Source organism: Micropterus salmoides, unplaced genomic scaffold (assembly GCF_014851395.1).
Source record: "Micropterus salmoides isolate LMB-PRFRI ecotype aquatic unplaced genomic scaffold, ASM1485139v1 Ms_hic_scaffold_12, whole genome shotgun sequence".
Lineage (NCBI taxonomy): Eukaryota > Metazoa > Chordata > Actinopteri > Centrarchiformes > Centrarchidae > Micropterus > Micropterus salmoides.
Window position 1 is genome coordinate 33263923 of NW_024040263.1, and position 12835 is coordinate 33276757.

Here is a 12835-nt window from a genome sequence, read left to right on the forward strand (position 1 = left end):
TAATAAAAAGTCTTTTCAGTTCAACAGTAAGTTTCACACATGGATAATTAGACTGTATCACTACTGTTTAAGCCTCATGGGTGAGCAATAAAGTGGCTTAAAACAAATTCCACTGAATATTTAACAAACTGCTCTAATCTTACCATTGACCTGACATTTTGATTATGTTTCAAACCACTTGCACAACCCTTTGCTTTGCACGATATTCAAAGTATTTTTTTTTTATATCTAATGACTACAGGATTGGCTTTGCTGCAAATCAAACAAATGCACGCATCAATATTTTTATGTTAACAATGGGTCAAATGACCCATGTAGTGTGAAAGGGTCAGAACACACAGAGAATCATCAACCAACTCTGCAGGTCCTCTCAGCTCTGATTGTTTTGGTCTTTGGTTCAGTCTTGCCGCTCTCATCAACCTAATTCTTCAGCCACCGCAGGCGGCTGTTTTCATGGAAATTGTAGCTTTGCAAAATAATAATTTAGCCAATTTAGTCTTGCTGCCATCTGGCTCCTGCCTGGCCCTTTACAGTGTGTCCACAACCTGCCTCGGACCAGTAATTCCAGTATCGAATCACCACATCACCCAAGCACACTTGCTATACAGCTCTAACCCCAGAATTGTATTTTTCTGCCTGTTGCTCTGTGTACATCGTTCAGACTCATATTCTATCCCTAAATCTCCCTCTGTCCTCAGCTCTATGTCTACTGCTGACAGGTCTGGAGCCCAAAAGTGGGCGTTGACACCAGAAAGGGAAGTACTTCTGTGGACCAACAAAACCCTCCATAACGTACAGCTTCCTTTTGTACCGAGGGAAGCATGCTAGCTGTGTTTGAGACCTGGGTTCAGACTGACATTTAGAACAGTTCAATTCTATTCAATTCAGTTTTATTTACATAGCGTCCAATTCATAACAAGCAAGCAAAAATAACAACTACCATCTCAAAACCAAACCCAACAGGCAAAATGCATACCGTTACTTCAGGTCCAAATAACTAGATTGTTGTAAAGTGTCGCTGTGGAACTGAATTAATTCATAAAGTCAGAAGGCTCAATATCGCGCATGCATGCAAGCATAGATAACATGCATAAAGTTATTCCAGTGGCTTAAGTTCAGAAGCCTGTATGGGTTTTCCAAATCCAGGAATTCTGGAGGTCTCTCATCAGGCTCCTTGACTGAGCTTCAGGGGTCTTTGAAAGGTATTCAGAGATCCTTTAGTGATCTGCGGTGGCCTCCGAAGGGACACCTAGAGGTCCAGCAAGATTGCCCTTGTGTCCCTAGCCACATGTATATCACTATTCAGTCATTTGACTGCTGAATATTTGTTTTTAATTTATTAGCTCTATAATTTGGTATCTTGCACTTTTTATTGACAAATCTAACAGTTCCCCTTGTGACTGTTGCAAATAGGACAAATGTGACATTTGTATTCTAATGACATGAAATGTTTATTCCTACAGCTAGAAATTAATAAATGATTTACTTATTTTCCATGTCATGACAATATACAATGGTGGTTTAAATGTAAGTTGTCATTTGCTCTCTCTCTCTCTCTCTCTGAGCTGAACTGGAAGTAGCTAAAGAAATAAAACTGTAAACTTGTGTTGTGTAGGGCTTCATGTTTTCAGCAGCCTACGTTTGGCCATAAATGCTATAACAGAGGGATTAAAGAGGAACCCTGGCCGTTTGTAACGCAATGTGTGACAAAACAAAAAGGAAAACGTCACGGCTTCTGAAACAGGTTTAAAACGGCTAATAAACGTTTCACAGCTCCGGAGACGCAGCGGACTTTTCGTCCTACCGAAGCCCAAGGACGCGGTCAACAGGTCGGTCACAGCGTCAGCTTGGAACCGGGCCCTGGCAATTTCTCGGGTGGTTATTTTTGCCTACATGAACCCAGATATCAAGTTCCTAAATCTAAACTAGAACTGACCGTTTAATAACTCTCGCCTTTATCCCAAACCACAACACAGAGGTGATTTACATCTACACTGTTTCAACATTTCTTAATGGGTAAGGCATTTTTTATTACTATTATTATTATATATTATTATTATATATATTATTATTATTATTATTATAACACCACACCGAGATAGATACCGTAAATGTAGTAAGCATCTAGCCTATTTGTCGGCATGAAACGTCACATTAACGAGTTATTTTGTGTTGCGCTTCTCTCCGACAGTCGAACCTTCCTCAGTTTGAATTTACTTCTTTGGAAAGTGGGTCTTCTGGAAGCAGCGATACATTAGGCTATGTTGCTGTGTAAAAAAAAAATCTCCAATTAATTAGTTTAATCTGTTGACTTTAAAGGTCATGATGAAATTATTTACTATAATTAAAGCTCTAACATACAATCGGAATTTATATGCAAGCATATAATAAATCATAAATTAATGATTCAGAAAAATAAATCATTTCATTCTCATACCAATAAAAGTTAAGATAACATATAACATTTGTGAAATGTGTATAATTATTGCCAGTGGAATTAGAGCCAACTGTGTCTAACTTTTGGTTGCAGTAGCTGTTTTCTGCTCTCATGTTTTGCAGTGTGTGTGTGTGTGTGTGTGTGTGTGTGTGTGTGTGTGTGTGTGTGTGTGTGTGTGTGTGTGTGAGAGAGAGAGAGAGAGAGAGAGGGAGAGAGACACTAAAAACCCTTCGATTTTAGTAAATGCAATAGGCTACATGTATTGATGTAAGTATCAGAAAACTGATATACACTGCGCATGTCCAGTGCTGGCTAGCGTCTGTTTCTATGGCCTTCTATTATGTCCGCTGGAAATATGTGGACCATACTAGCTCTGCTAGTATTAAAAACGTGTTTTAAAGAGGACTAGAAAGTTTGCACGGCTTCAACAGATCTGCTACCCAATCAGTATGGAGAACATGAGCGTAAACACCAGCCGAAAAATCCAAATGCATAATGAGATTATTTCCAAACGCCACCTTTTATCCTCAGAGACGCATTTTAACGCATTATATACTTAATCTAGTGTCAATTCTAAATAAAACTGGTGCAGAAAATAAGTGCGTTTTTTCGTTCTATTATATACAGGCCTACTATAATATATAAAAGAATCTATCCTGACCTGTGATGCACCTTGGGCTAGCTGACATGCAGGCTGCAGCCTATGAGACAATAACTTTAAGAGAACAGGTAATTCTTGACCTGGCTAATGGTTGCTGTGCATACGTTCGTTTGCGTGTGTGTGTGTGTGCGCGCGCGCGCCAGCAGGTCTACTTAGCAGGCCCATTGACATTAAAGAGAAGTAAACAGACCCTGCAGCCGGGGCCAGAGGAGAGGGTGGGGGTTTGCCATTGGTCGACAGAGGCTGTGAAGTCAGTTTCTCCTCCCGGTGAAGATGACGTAGTGAATCAGACTCTCTCTGCTGTTCAGCTGGCTTTACCATAGCCCAGTAGCCTATCAACTAGCCAGTAGTGACCTGGTGCCTGCCCAGAATGGTCCTGCCTTGCCAAACGGCTCTGAGGCTGACAGCTGCTAACTGACTCACACAGACAGGGATAGTATGAAGTAGGCCTGCAGAGGAATACGCGCTGCGAAGTTCTACAAGAAGAAGAGAGGAATGAGGCTGCTGTGACTTCATAGGCCAAACTGGAGGAGGAGGGAGAGGAACAATGTCTGAGAGGAGGAGGAGTTGTTTGGTCAGAAGTGAGCGGCCTACAGGGCCACTATAGACAGGACTAGCCCGGGTCTAGCTCACTGCTGCACGGAATACCGAACGCCACGATCGGACCAGGAGGTCTGTGTCTGTCGGAAGCCGCTGCGTGGTCACTCAGGATGCAAACATCTGCCCCGGACCACCATTAAACAGCGAAGGCGAGCTTACTGCTGCAGCACCCGAGAAGGACCTGCGTGTGTGCGCGTGTGCAAGAGAGTGTGTGCGCGCGTGAGTGCGTGATTGTGTGTGTCACTATGAGTCTTGTCTCAGGCTTCCCTCACCACCCGGTCATGCACCACCACGACAGCCACCACTATTCGCTGCATGCCGCGGCGGCAGGTCGGTGTCACGAGGACACCGGGGCTCCTCCGTACTTTACGAGCTGGCTGATAAGCCACGCGGATATGTCTCCCACCGAATACAGCCTCGCGCCCGGCTACAGCCCAGAGTACCATGGCAACAGTGGCGGCGGGTCTACGGGCGGCCTGGACCCCCACCATCACCACCATCATCACTACGGACCCGGCGGCTTGCTTCCGGGGACCGGCGCTATCTCGGTGAACGGAGCCACGGTCGGTATGCACCACCACCACCACACACATCCTCGGCCAGTGAAGCGGAGACCCACGGCCAACCGTAAGGAGAGGCGGCGGACCCAGAGCATCAACTCGGCCTTTGCGGAGCTAAGGGAGTGTATCCCCAACGTCCCGGCCGACACCAAGCTGTCCAAGATCAAGACGCTGCGGCTGGCCACCAGTTACATCTCCTACCTGATGGACATCCTGGACAAGGATGGACAGCACGGAGACACGCAGGCTTTCAAGGCCGAGCTGAAAAAGACTGAGGCTCGGGAGGAGAGGAGGAAGAGAGAGACGGTAAGAGCGTGAAGCCTGCGCACCAAGACAGGATCCTCCTGAACTTAGCTGAGGGGGCTCAAACTGTTTTAAATAACAGGGAAGTAAATAACTTCACAGTTATCAGTTATCATAACCCGCATAGTTTACACTCTCATAGCAATAGTTCACAGTCTGCTAATTGTTTGTGTGTGTGTGTGTGTGTGTGTGTGTAGCCAGTAGTTTATAATACTTTGGCTTTATAATTAAAGGCCTTTTCCGAGTCTGCAGTTCGGCAGACATGCTGCTGTAGACTCATTTTACAGGCCGGTAATGGAAAAAAGAAGCTGTAGCCTTCAGCAGTCACGTTTTAAGGACCTAATGTGATGGGGAGGTAAACTATAGCCTGGAAACTGCAGTCACATTTCTTTACATGTATTTTTGGCTGACGCGAGTCATGACCGAAATTCATAAGGAGATGATACATGTCATTATTATTCCTCCTTCCTTTTAATGATTTATCTCATCAAGATTAACAACTGAAGGTCACAGCCGACCGTCCTTTAAACACCTCCTCATCATTAGGCCTACTGGTGGTCAAAGGGCAGCGTTCGGCGTGAAGCAGCGGGCTAATGTGAACACGTCGAAACGCGCCGTTCCCTCCTGCATCAGAATAATCACTCCAAAATCTATTTGAAATTTATTGTCAAATAAGACAATTTGGTGTGAAATCAGCTCAAAAAATACAAAGTATAAAACACGGGTCAACTGAGTTTTCTCAAAAAAAAAATGCGGATCAGTTTTTCATGGCATATCCATAAACTTTATTTTATTCCAATCAAAAATCTTCTATTGCTTTTGCATATAGAGTCTATTAAAATGGTACTTTCCACTGAATGTATGTAGGATCTTGCACGACTATGTCTCGTCATTCGCCTTCATTGCTTTTACATGTGCGATCTGCAAACGAGGCTCCCGAAGCATTTTTACATTAGGAAAATATTATGTTGGCTCGGCGGAGCAGGCTGCTTTCATTTGCAGGATAAAGCTGAAAGTCATTCCAGTGTAATGTCAGTGTGTGACAAACTGGTTTAACTTCGCGTTCATGTTTTTCTATGATGTGCTACCCCAGGGTTATTAATATTGTCTGCATCGTGACAACGATGGCACGATAAATAACAAGCAGGAGCCTGGCGGCTCTAATTTGACCAAGATTCAGTAGGAAGCCATGAATATTTTTTCTGATTGGCTTTGATCCCAATCTAATTTAGTAAGGAGAAGATGAAGATGGGAGACTGAGTGGCCTAAAATAGTCGGCTCTCAGCAGAGGCCTTTTTACACTTGGTACCAAAGCCAGCAAGATGCGGAAATAATACTGACAACAAATGTAAATAAATTTAAATTAGAAAACAGTGGTTGTTTGGGATTTTTATTTTTAAATGATTATTTTATAATAATATATGTAATATAATATTAGCAACTATCAAGACTGTGGGACCAGTACAGGCTGACACTGTGGACCAACGGCCAGGAGAGAAAGACATAAACAGCAACACAGACTTTTCCTGTGCACGAATTGCACACATACACAAATGGAGGGCGATCTTATGGACCCATGTATTTGGGGGAGGAATAAAAAAAAACCAGTGAATGTGGGATGACTGCTAAAGAGAGAGTAAACACTCAAATATAAGTGTTTACCCATTTTTATAATTGACACTTGAAACCTCTTTCCTCTCCATACAGTTGAAAATTATAAACAAAAATAGTTTACACAGTAATGGTATAGTCCAAATGATGAAGTCTATATAACATTGGAGCCAGAAAATTGGTTGGCATCCTCAGACAGCTTGGAGCCGGAGGGAGGGGGGGCAGGTTCAGCCCTGTGGACTCTAAACTATTAGTCTTAGCAACACTTTTTGATGGTTTGCTCCTTACAGCCCTCTATATTATCCACATGGGTTTGGTCCCACATCTGCATATGCTGTCTGTACCCTATGGCTGCAGCGTTACAAGATTTATTGTTTTGCACATCTAGAAAATTTAAACCCATTTCAACTGTCTTGCATTTTGCATTCACAGGACTTAAGAATTATTCCACATGTGCTCTTTCAACACAGTAGCCAGCTATTTTATTTATATTTGAGTTACATATCCCCTTCATGATCACTGGCTAAAAGTCGTAATTCACTTGATTTACTACTATGCAAACATCATATCATCGATTACATGCTTTGATAAAAGCTGCATGTTGTTGTTCTTTAGTCCAGCCGGGAAAGTTATGTGCAGGAACAAACAATACATAACCATGTAGCAGGTCAGGATAGACTACAAGAGAATAGAACAGAATAATTATTTCCTGTCTGTTGCCTAGCACGCTGCCTATAGGAAGTGTGGTGCATAATTGAAGCCAGAAAGCAAATTTTCCCTCACATTTCAAACTGCAATCACTAATAGGAGGATGTAGTCCTGCTAATAACTCATGTCAACTCTTTCACGCAACTCCCTGCTACAACTGAGACAGTTGAATAAAAAGATGTCATAAATGTGCACAGAATTCCTTAATTTGTTTAAAGCGTGCTTCAAACCTTTTATTATGGTGGAACACGTAGCACCTTTAAGTGAGTTTGAATCTCGGTGTAGCTATAAGGTAAGCACTTGACGTTGCCTATGCTTCTCAGTGTGCTCTTACAGTAATGATTAAGTGGTTAACCCATAAATGAATTTAAAGTGTGTTTAAGAGGATGGACCTCTAAGCTTGCAAATAAGGGGGGACTTGAGGTAATAGCCCAGGGAGTCTGAGTTTATATTACACTGGGTTTGCAGGAGATTGTTAAAATATAGATTTTTTTTTACAATTCATACAAACATTTGCTGTCAGATTTGAATCATGACAGATGTTGAAACTCGCCTTGATCAGTTTTTTATTATACATTTTTGCATGAATTTTCATTTAATCATTGCCTAAATATATTTATCAGAGTGCAGCAGCAAACTGATTATAAATGTGAATGTAGATAGTTATTTACTTATTTAGTTATTTATTTCTGATAGATTTAGACCTCAGTGTTACTGACTGAATAACAGCACGCCATTTCATTTTGTTGCAGTGTTGAAAAAAAAATCATGCTTGATAGCATTTTGGTATTATCCTGTAATTGATATAATATTAATTATTATTATTATTATTGGTATTATTATTATTATTGTTATTGGTATTATGATTATACATTTTATTTGGGCACGCCTTTCAAAACACTCAGGCACATCTTACATTTTCAGGACAATGGAAAGAGTAAATGTGCAGGATATACAGAGTAATTTTACATGCCAGTGATGCTTTGAGCAGCCTCACTGGAGAGACACCAGCAGCGGTTTTACTTTCAGTGATAGGTAGCCTGCAGACTGGTAGAGCCTGGATCACTGTGTAGACAAATTACTGGGGCTGGAAAGTGGTGTCACTTGTCTGCTGCAAGAACCTTCAAAAATCCTTCAATTAAAGCCCTACTGGCTGTTAGCCTGTGAGTATTTAATAAGGTTTAAGTTGAAGTGATGAGGCATTATCTACTGCTTTCACCTACTATTAAGCACATACTGAGTACATGATATTTATTAGTATTTTTATATTTTTGATAATTTCAGAAGGTTATAGTACAGGTGGCAAATGTGCGGTTAAAAAGTTATGATTTATTAATTATTTGACATAAAAAAAAAGATCTGTTCTTATAATGTGCTTTTAATTCAAAATGTTCATAGTTCAATTGTGTTTGTAATAATAACATGAAGAGTGGAGGCCCAGGATTAAAAAACAATGCAGGTCTATTTAATTCTTCACTCACAGATCCAGTTAGTAGTTTATCCACATCCATTATTATTATTATTATTACTATTATTATTATTAGCCCTTTCCTTCCTGTCAATGAAAAAACTGACATTTCATCCAGCCTAACTTTTGCAGAAAGAACAGATCACGCTGTTCCGGCCGATGACGCAGCTGCGGCCCGGAAACTAGAATGTAAAAGAACATTATACAATAAAAAGAATGGGGATTAGCTTGTTTGGATGTCTGCTGTACAGTTGTGTAAACCATCACAGACTCCTGTTTGCAGTAATTACAGAAACGTTGTGCACCAACCTTTAGAACTGCAGAGCTCTCTTTTCTTTCTTTGTTTGCTTTATTTGGTTAATAGAACAACGCAAACGCTGAAACTGCAGCATAGCGACAAATAAAAGAATCGATCAGTGTTGACAAAATATTAAAATCAAGCACGCTTCTTTAAGTAGGCCTACATGTACGAAAGTCCTACTTTAAAAAGCATTTCCCTGTAGCAAGAAGTAAAGTAAAATCACCCATTGTTACAAAATTTCCTTTACAAAGTCTTGAATTCTTGAATCGTTTACCTGTATTGCACCTGATCTGTCCTGTTCGAGCAATTCTCATATTTTATATTATCGTGTATTTGATATTTCGCACATCACTCTGCAAAATAAATCAGGCCTACTCGAATATCCCTCAGTTTCAAATGGGTTTTTTTTTTCCAGCCTGTAGCCGATTGGTGGACTTGAAAATAGGTTAGAGTTACTGCGCCTTCACACACAACACAGTCATTTATTATTATTATTATCACTATTATTTTTAAGGACAACGCCTGTACACTCACTGTTGGTTAAGAAATTGGGTTTACAACAATAAGGCTTTAAACCGGGGGAAGGACGTTCTCCCTGCGTGCGCCTTTCTACATGTATTTAAACAGCGTACATCGTTAATAAAAAAAATAAAAATCTATTACTATAATGCTGTTCTAATATAGGCTATAGGCTATTAAATGAATATATTTTTATTAGGCTAAACGTGGTTTAAGGAAAAGCTTTTGGCGGATGGAAACAGCAAGTAAACATGCAGGCTCAGAAAAAATACATTACAAATAATAACAAATTTTAATTTATCTTTAACATTTAAAGCTATTTCCTTTTAGTTGATCCTGCTCTCTACAACATTAAATCCTTCAGAGTCGCCGATCTTAACAGGGTGAAATATGTTGAGGCGCGCAGTTGAAGAGTTTAGGCTGTAACTAATATTATATTTATTAACAAGGTTTCAGTTCAGTCAGAGAAAGCTGTTATACCCGCACACCAGAGGAAGGCCGCGGGCCGTAAAGGCTACATGTAAACGTGTGGAGCTTGTAAACACATAGGCCCACAGGTTATTCTTCTGTGACTTCAACATCGTTGTTAATAAGTCTTACGGGTATCTATAGAAAATCACTGATGTGTGTAAACTGCGTGTTCTGGAGCATTAACCAAATTGGGCTGGTCCCAAATGCAAGATTGTTCCTCTGCAAACACAGGCAAACAGAATGGACTGTCGCTCCGAAGCGGGCCATGGAAAGCGAAAGGTGCGCTCTCAGTACAGTGAGCACAGGTCAATATATCCAAGCCAGTTGCATGCTTCCTTCAGTATCTGCCTTCAAAGCTGGGAATGCCAAGTGTTGCAAAATTGGGAAACCTTATAAAGCGGCATATTAGCGAAATCGCAAGTCAAATAATTCACGGAGACAAAGGCTACCGTCACGCTGTCCCTGCATAAAAATAGACTACAGCTTCTGCTGAATTACACCTGGGTTATTAGGATCAATATGCACCATAGAAATAACAATAAATGCCATGTGTCTGCAGGTGGAGATCCCAAAGACATCTTCGTCGTCGTCATCATCATCGTCGTCATCCTCCTCGGTAGTGAGCGACAAGAAGAGCAAAGGACGGACAGGGTGGCCTCAACACGTCTGGGCTCTGGAACTCAAACAGTAACGCCTCCCTCTCTCCCGCAAGTTGATGGCGCTCTTCTCGGGACAATGATGACGGGCTCTGCAGACCTGCAGCCCGCTGGCAGCAGCCATCCTCTCTCCGGACCGGGTGACTTCCCACGGGGCGGCGGACGCGGGGCTGCTTGTAGAGCTCCGTTCACTTTGCTATGGTGAGCCACGAAGGAAACGGCAGTTTACTGGTTGGAGTTCTTTTAATAGAACATAACTTCAGATTTCTAACTCCCCCGCATTAAATCAGCAGAGGCGCTTTCTGTGGCTCAATTCTGTATTTTAAAATCTTGAACCCGATTTCCTCCAGAAACAACCCGTAAGACAAATATCACATATTAAAAGTTTAATTGAAAAAATCTAAACCAAAGAGCTCTACGTGTTTACGACGTCTCACAGTGGATTATGGAAATATTCTGGATGTTTTGTCAGTTATCAACATGTTTGACGTCCTTGAAAACTTTGGGATAAGTTAAATTAAAATACAGTAGGTGTCTGCGTGCATTAGAGATAGGCTAGGGTCGGAGGGGATGGACGGGATCAGACCGCCCTGTGGGTCAGCAGAACCCCCCCACCCCCCCACAGTAGGGGCTGTTTGGTAGACGGGATTTGGCTTTGCCGAATGAAAGAGAGGTCCATAAAAGTTGAGTTATGTTACCAGATGTGTAGCCTACGTTGCCCCCCCCCCCCACACACACACACACATACACACACGTGATGTTGACGTGCTGTCTGCTTTATTTAACTGAATATATTTATGTGCAATGTGGCCCTTAGAGGAACCAAACAGCCATCCCGCTGACTGAAAACTTCTCTCTCTCTCCCCATCTGTCTTCCCCCTGGCGAATTTGGTTTGTAAATGTAATAATGAAGTGTCCATGTTGTGGTGTTAAAATGTGGTGGGAGTCTAAATAATGCTTAATGTGAGATGTAAACAGTGTCTTGAATTTAATAAACCACCAACTGGTTACATGGTGACTGATGCAAACTGGGCTTATTTCCTATTTCCGGTTGGTCCAACAGGGGCAACATTCAGAAGTAACAAGGGAAGGTTATCCACAGTGGCTTCAATCTGCATTAAAACATCAGCCCTAAAGTTTCCTGTTGTTCAGTGTGGGAAAATGGTTCGCGCTTTCAAAGGGGGGGAATAATAATCAAACAGATAATCTAAAAATCTTTCAGAAATGTGTCACAAATTGATTGGCAGGTGTTGCACATTTCCTGGTTCATCTTTGAACTTCCATATTTATAATAGTTGTGCTGCATGCAATGGAAGATTGTAACATACATTTAATTTGTTTTCAGATTGAAAGAATCGGTTTAGATAACTGGGTTAAACTGCGTGGAGCGTCCATGCAAAAGTTACATCAGTGTTCAGCTACAGAATACAGAGCTCATTCTCTGTATCGGCACATGGTATGTCTTTGTGATGTCTTTGTGATGTCTCTCTTTCTACCTTGCTATCGGGAGGAAGGAGAAGGACAGGATGACATCTTACTGCCGCACCGTGGGAGAGTTGATGTTTTTAAAGATCTCACATGTATTAAAACATAAAGACAAATATTCTGCGTGGAACGATAATGTGTGTCTGAGATGATATTCCAGCAAAAAGGCATATTCTTTAAAAAGGTATACACTCCTTCTAACTCGTTAAAAATCGACTGTGGCTTAGAAGTAAAGCGGGTCACCCACTAATGAGACGATCTGCAGTTTGTCCCCGGGTCCGCATGCAAAAGTGTCTTCAGGCAAGATACTGAACCCCAAATTGCTCCTGATGAGTGGCGATGGCGCAGTACATAAGTAACCTTGCATCAGACGTGGGAGAGCTGGGTTTGATTCCCACTGGACATTTCACAACTTTCATGTCTCAGCAAGCGGTACCTGCAGGCAGTGAATCACATCAGCAGCAGAGGGAGGACAGAGGACAGGAGGACTGACTGATGTCTGAGTCTTTCTAAAAATCAGGAATATTATTTATGTTATTGATATTTTACTGGTGTTCGCTTTCTAATTTCCACAAACACCGACGACATATCTAGTCCAGTCTTTGATACATCAAGTCGAGTTAATGTAATCGTGATTATTTGACGATTCCTGTGTTCATTTTTGTTGGTGGACCGGAGAGGAAACAATGCAGGGGAGAGGACAGCAGAGCGGAGAGCTCAATAAGCAGCGCCGTCAACTCTGTCATCAAGAAAAGAAATATTTCAGCAATCTTGGTCATTTTCAGCAACTTTAGTCGGATGTTTTGTGTAAAATCTGAATCAAAAGACTTTCCTTCAGCAGATTCAGCAGCGAATGACCGTCAGCAGATCTCCTTTTGTGTCGGTTGTGTTTTATGTGAATGTTGCATATTATTTTGAACAGTGGATGGTTTTGTTGCTGGGTTTGCAGCCAACGGTGACACACTTTCTCACGTCCCACTTGAACACACCAATAGGCAGATGCTGTCTTTAGCAGGCAGGTGGGAATCAAATGGAAAAGGTCAAAACGTGATTTG

At 41.6% G+C, this 12835-nt stretch overlaps 1 protein-coding gene across 1 annotated transcript; it reads left to right on the forward strand.

Annotated features, from left to right (window-relative positions):
- The first annotated feature begins 3400 nt into the window (after positions 1-3400).
- hand2 (heart and neural crest derivatives expressed 2) lies at positions 3401-11313 on the forward strand. The gene is made up of 2 exons (XM_038714627.1): positions 3401-4564; positions 10199-11313. Exons 1-2 carry the CDS (start codon positions 3944-3946, stop codon positions 10328-10330), a joined length of 753 nt encoding a protein of 250 aa, XP_038570555.1. The 5' UTR covers positions 3401-3943; the 3' UTR covers positions 10331-11313.
- Positions 11314-12835: the final 1522 nt, after the last annotated feature.

Excerpts from the sequence above, each read along its gene's own strand:
- hand2 (XM_038714627.1), top strand. The coding sequence starts at position 3,944 with ATGAGTCTTGTCTCAGGCTTCCCTCACCACCCGGTCATGCACCACCAC. Across the intron at positions 4,565-10,198 it reads AGAGGAGGAAGAGAGAGACG|GTGGAGATCCCAAAGACATC; the intron begins GTAAGAGCGTGA and ends ATGTGTCTGCAG.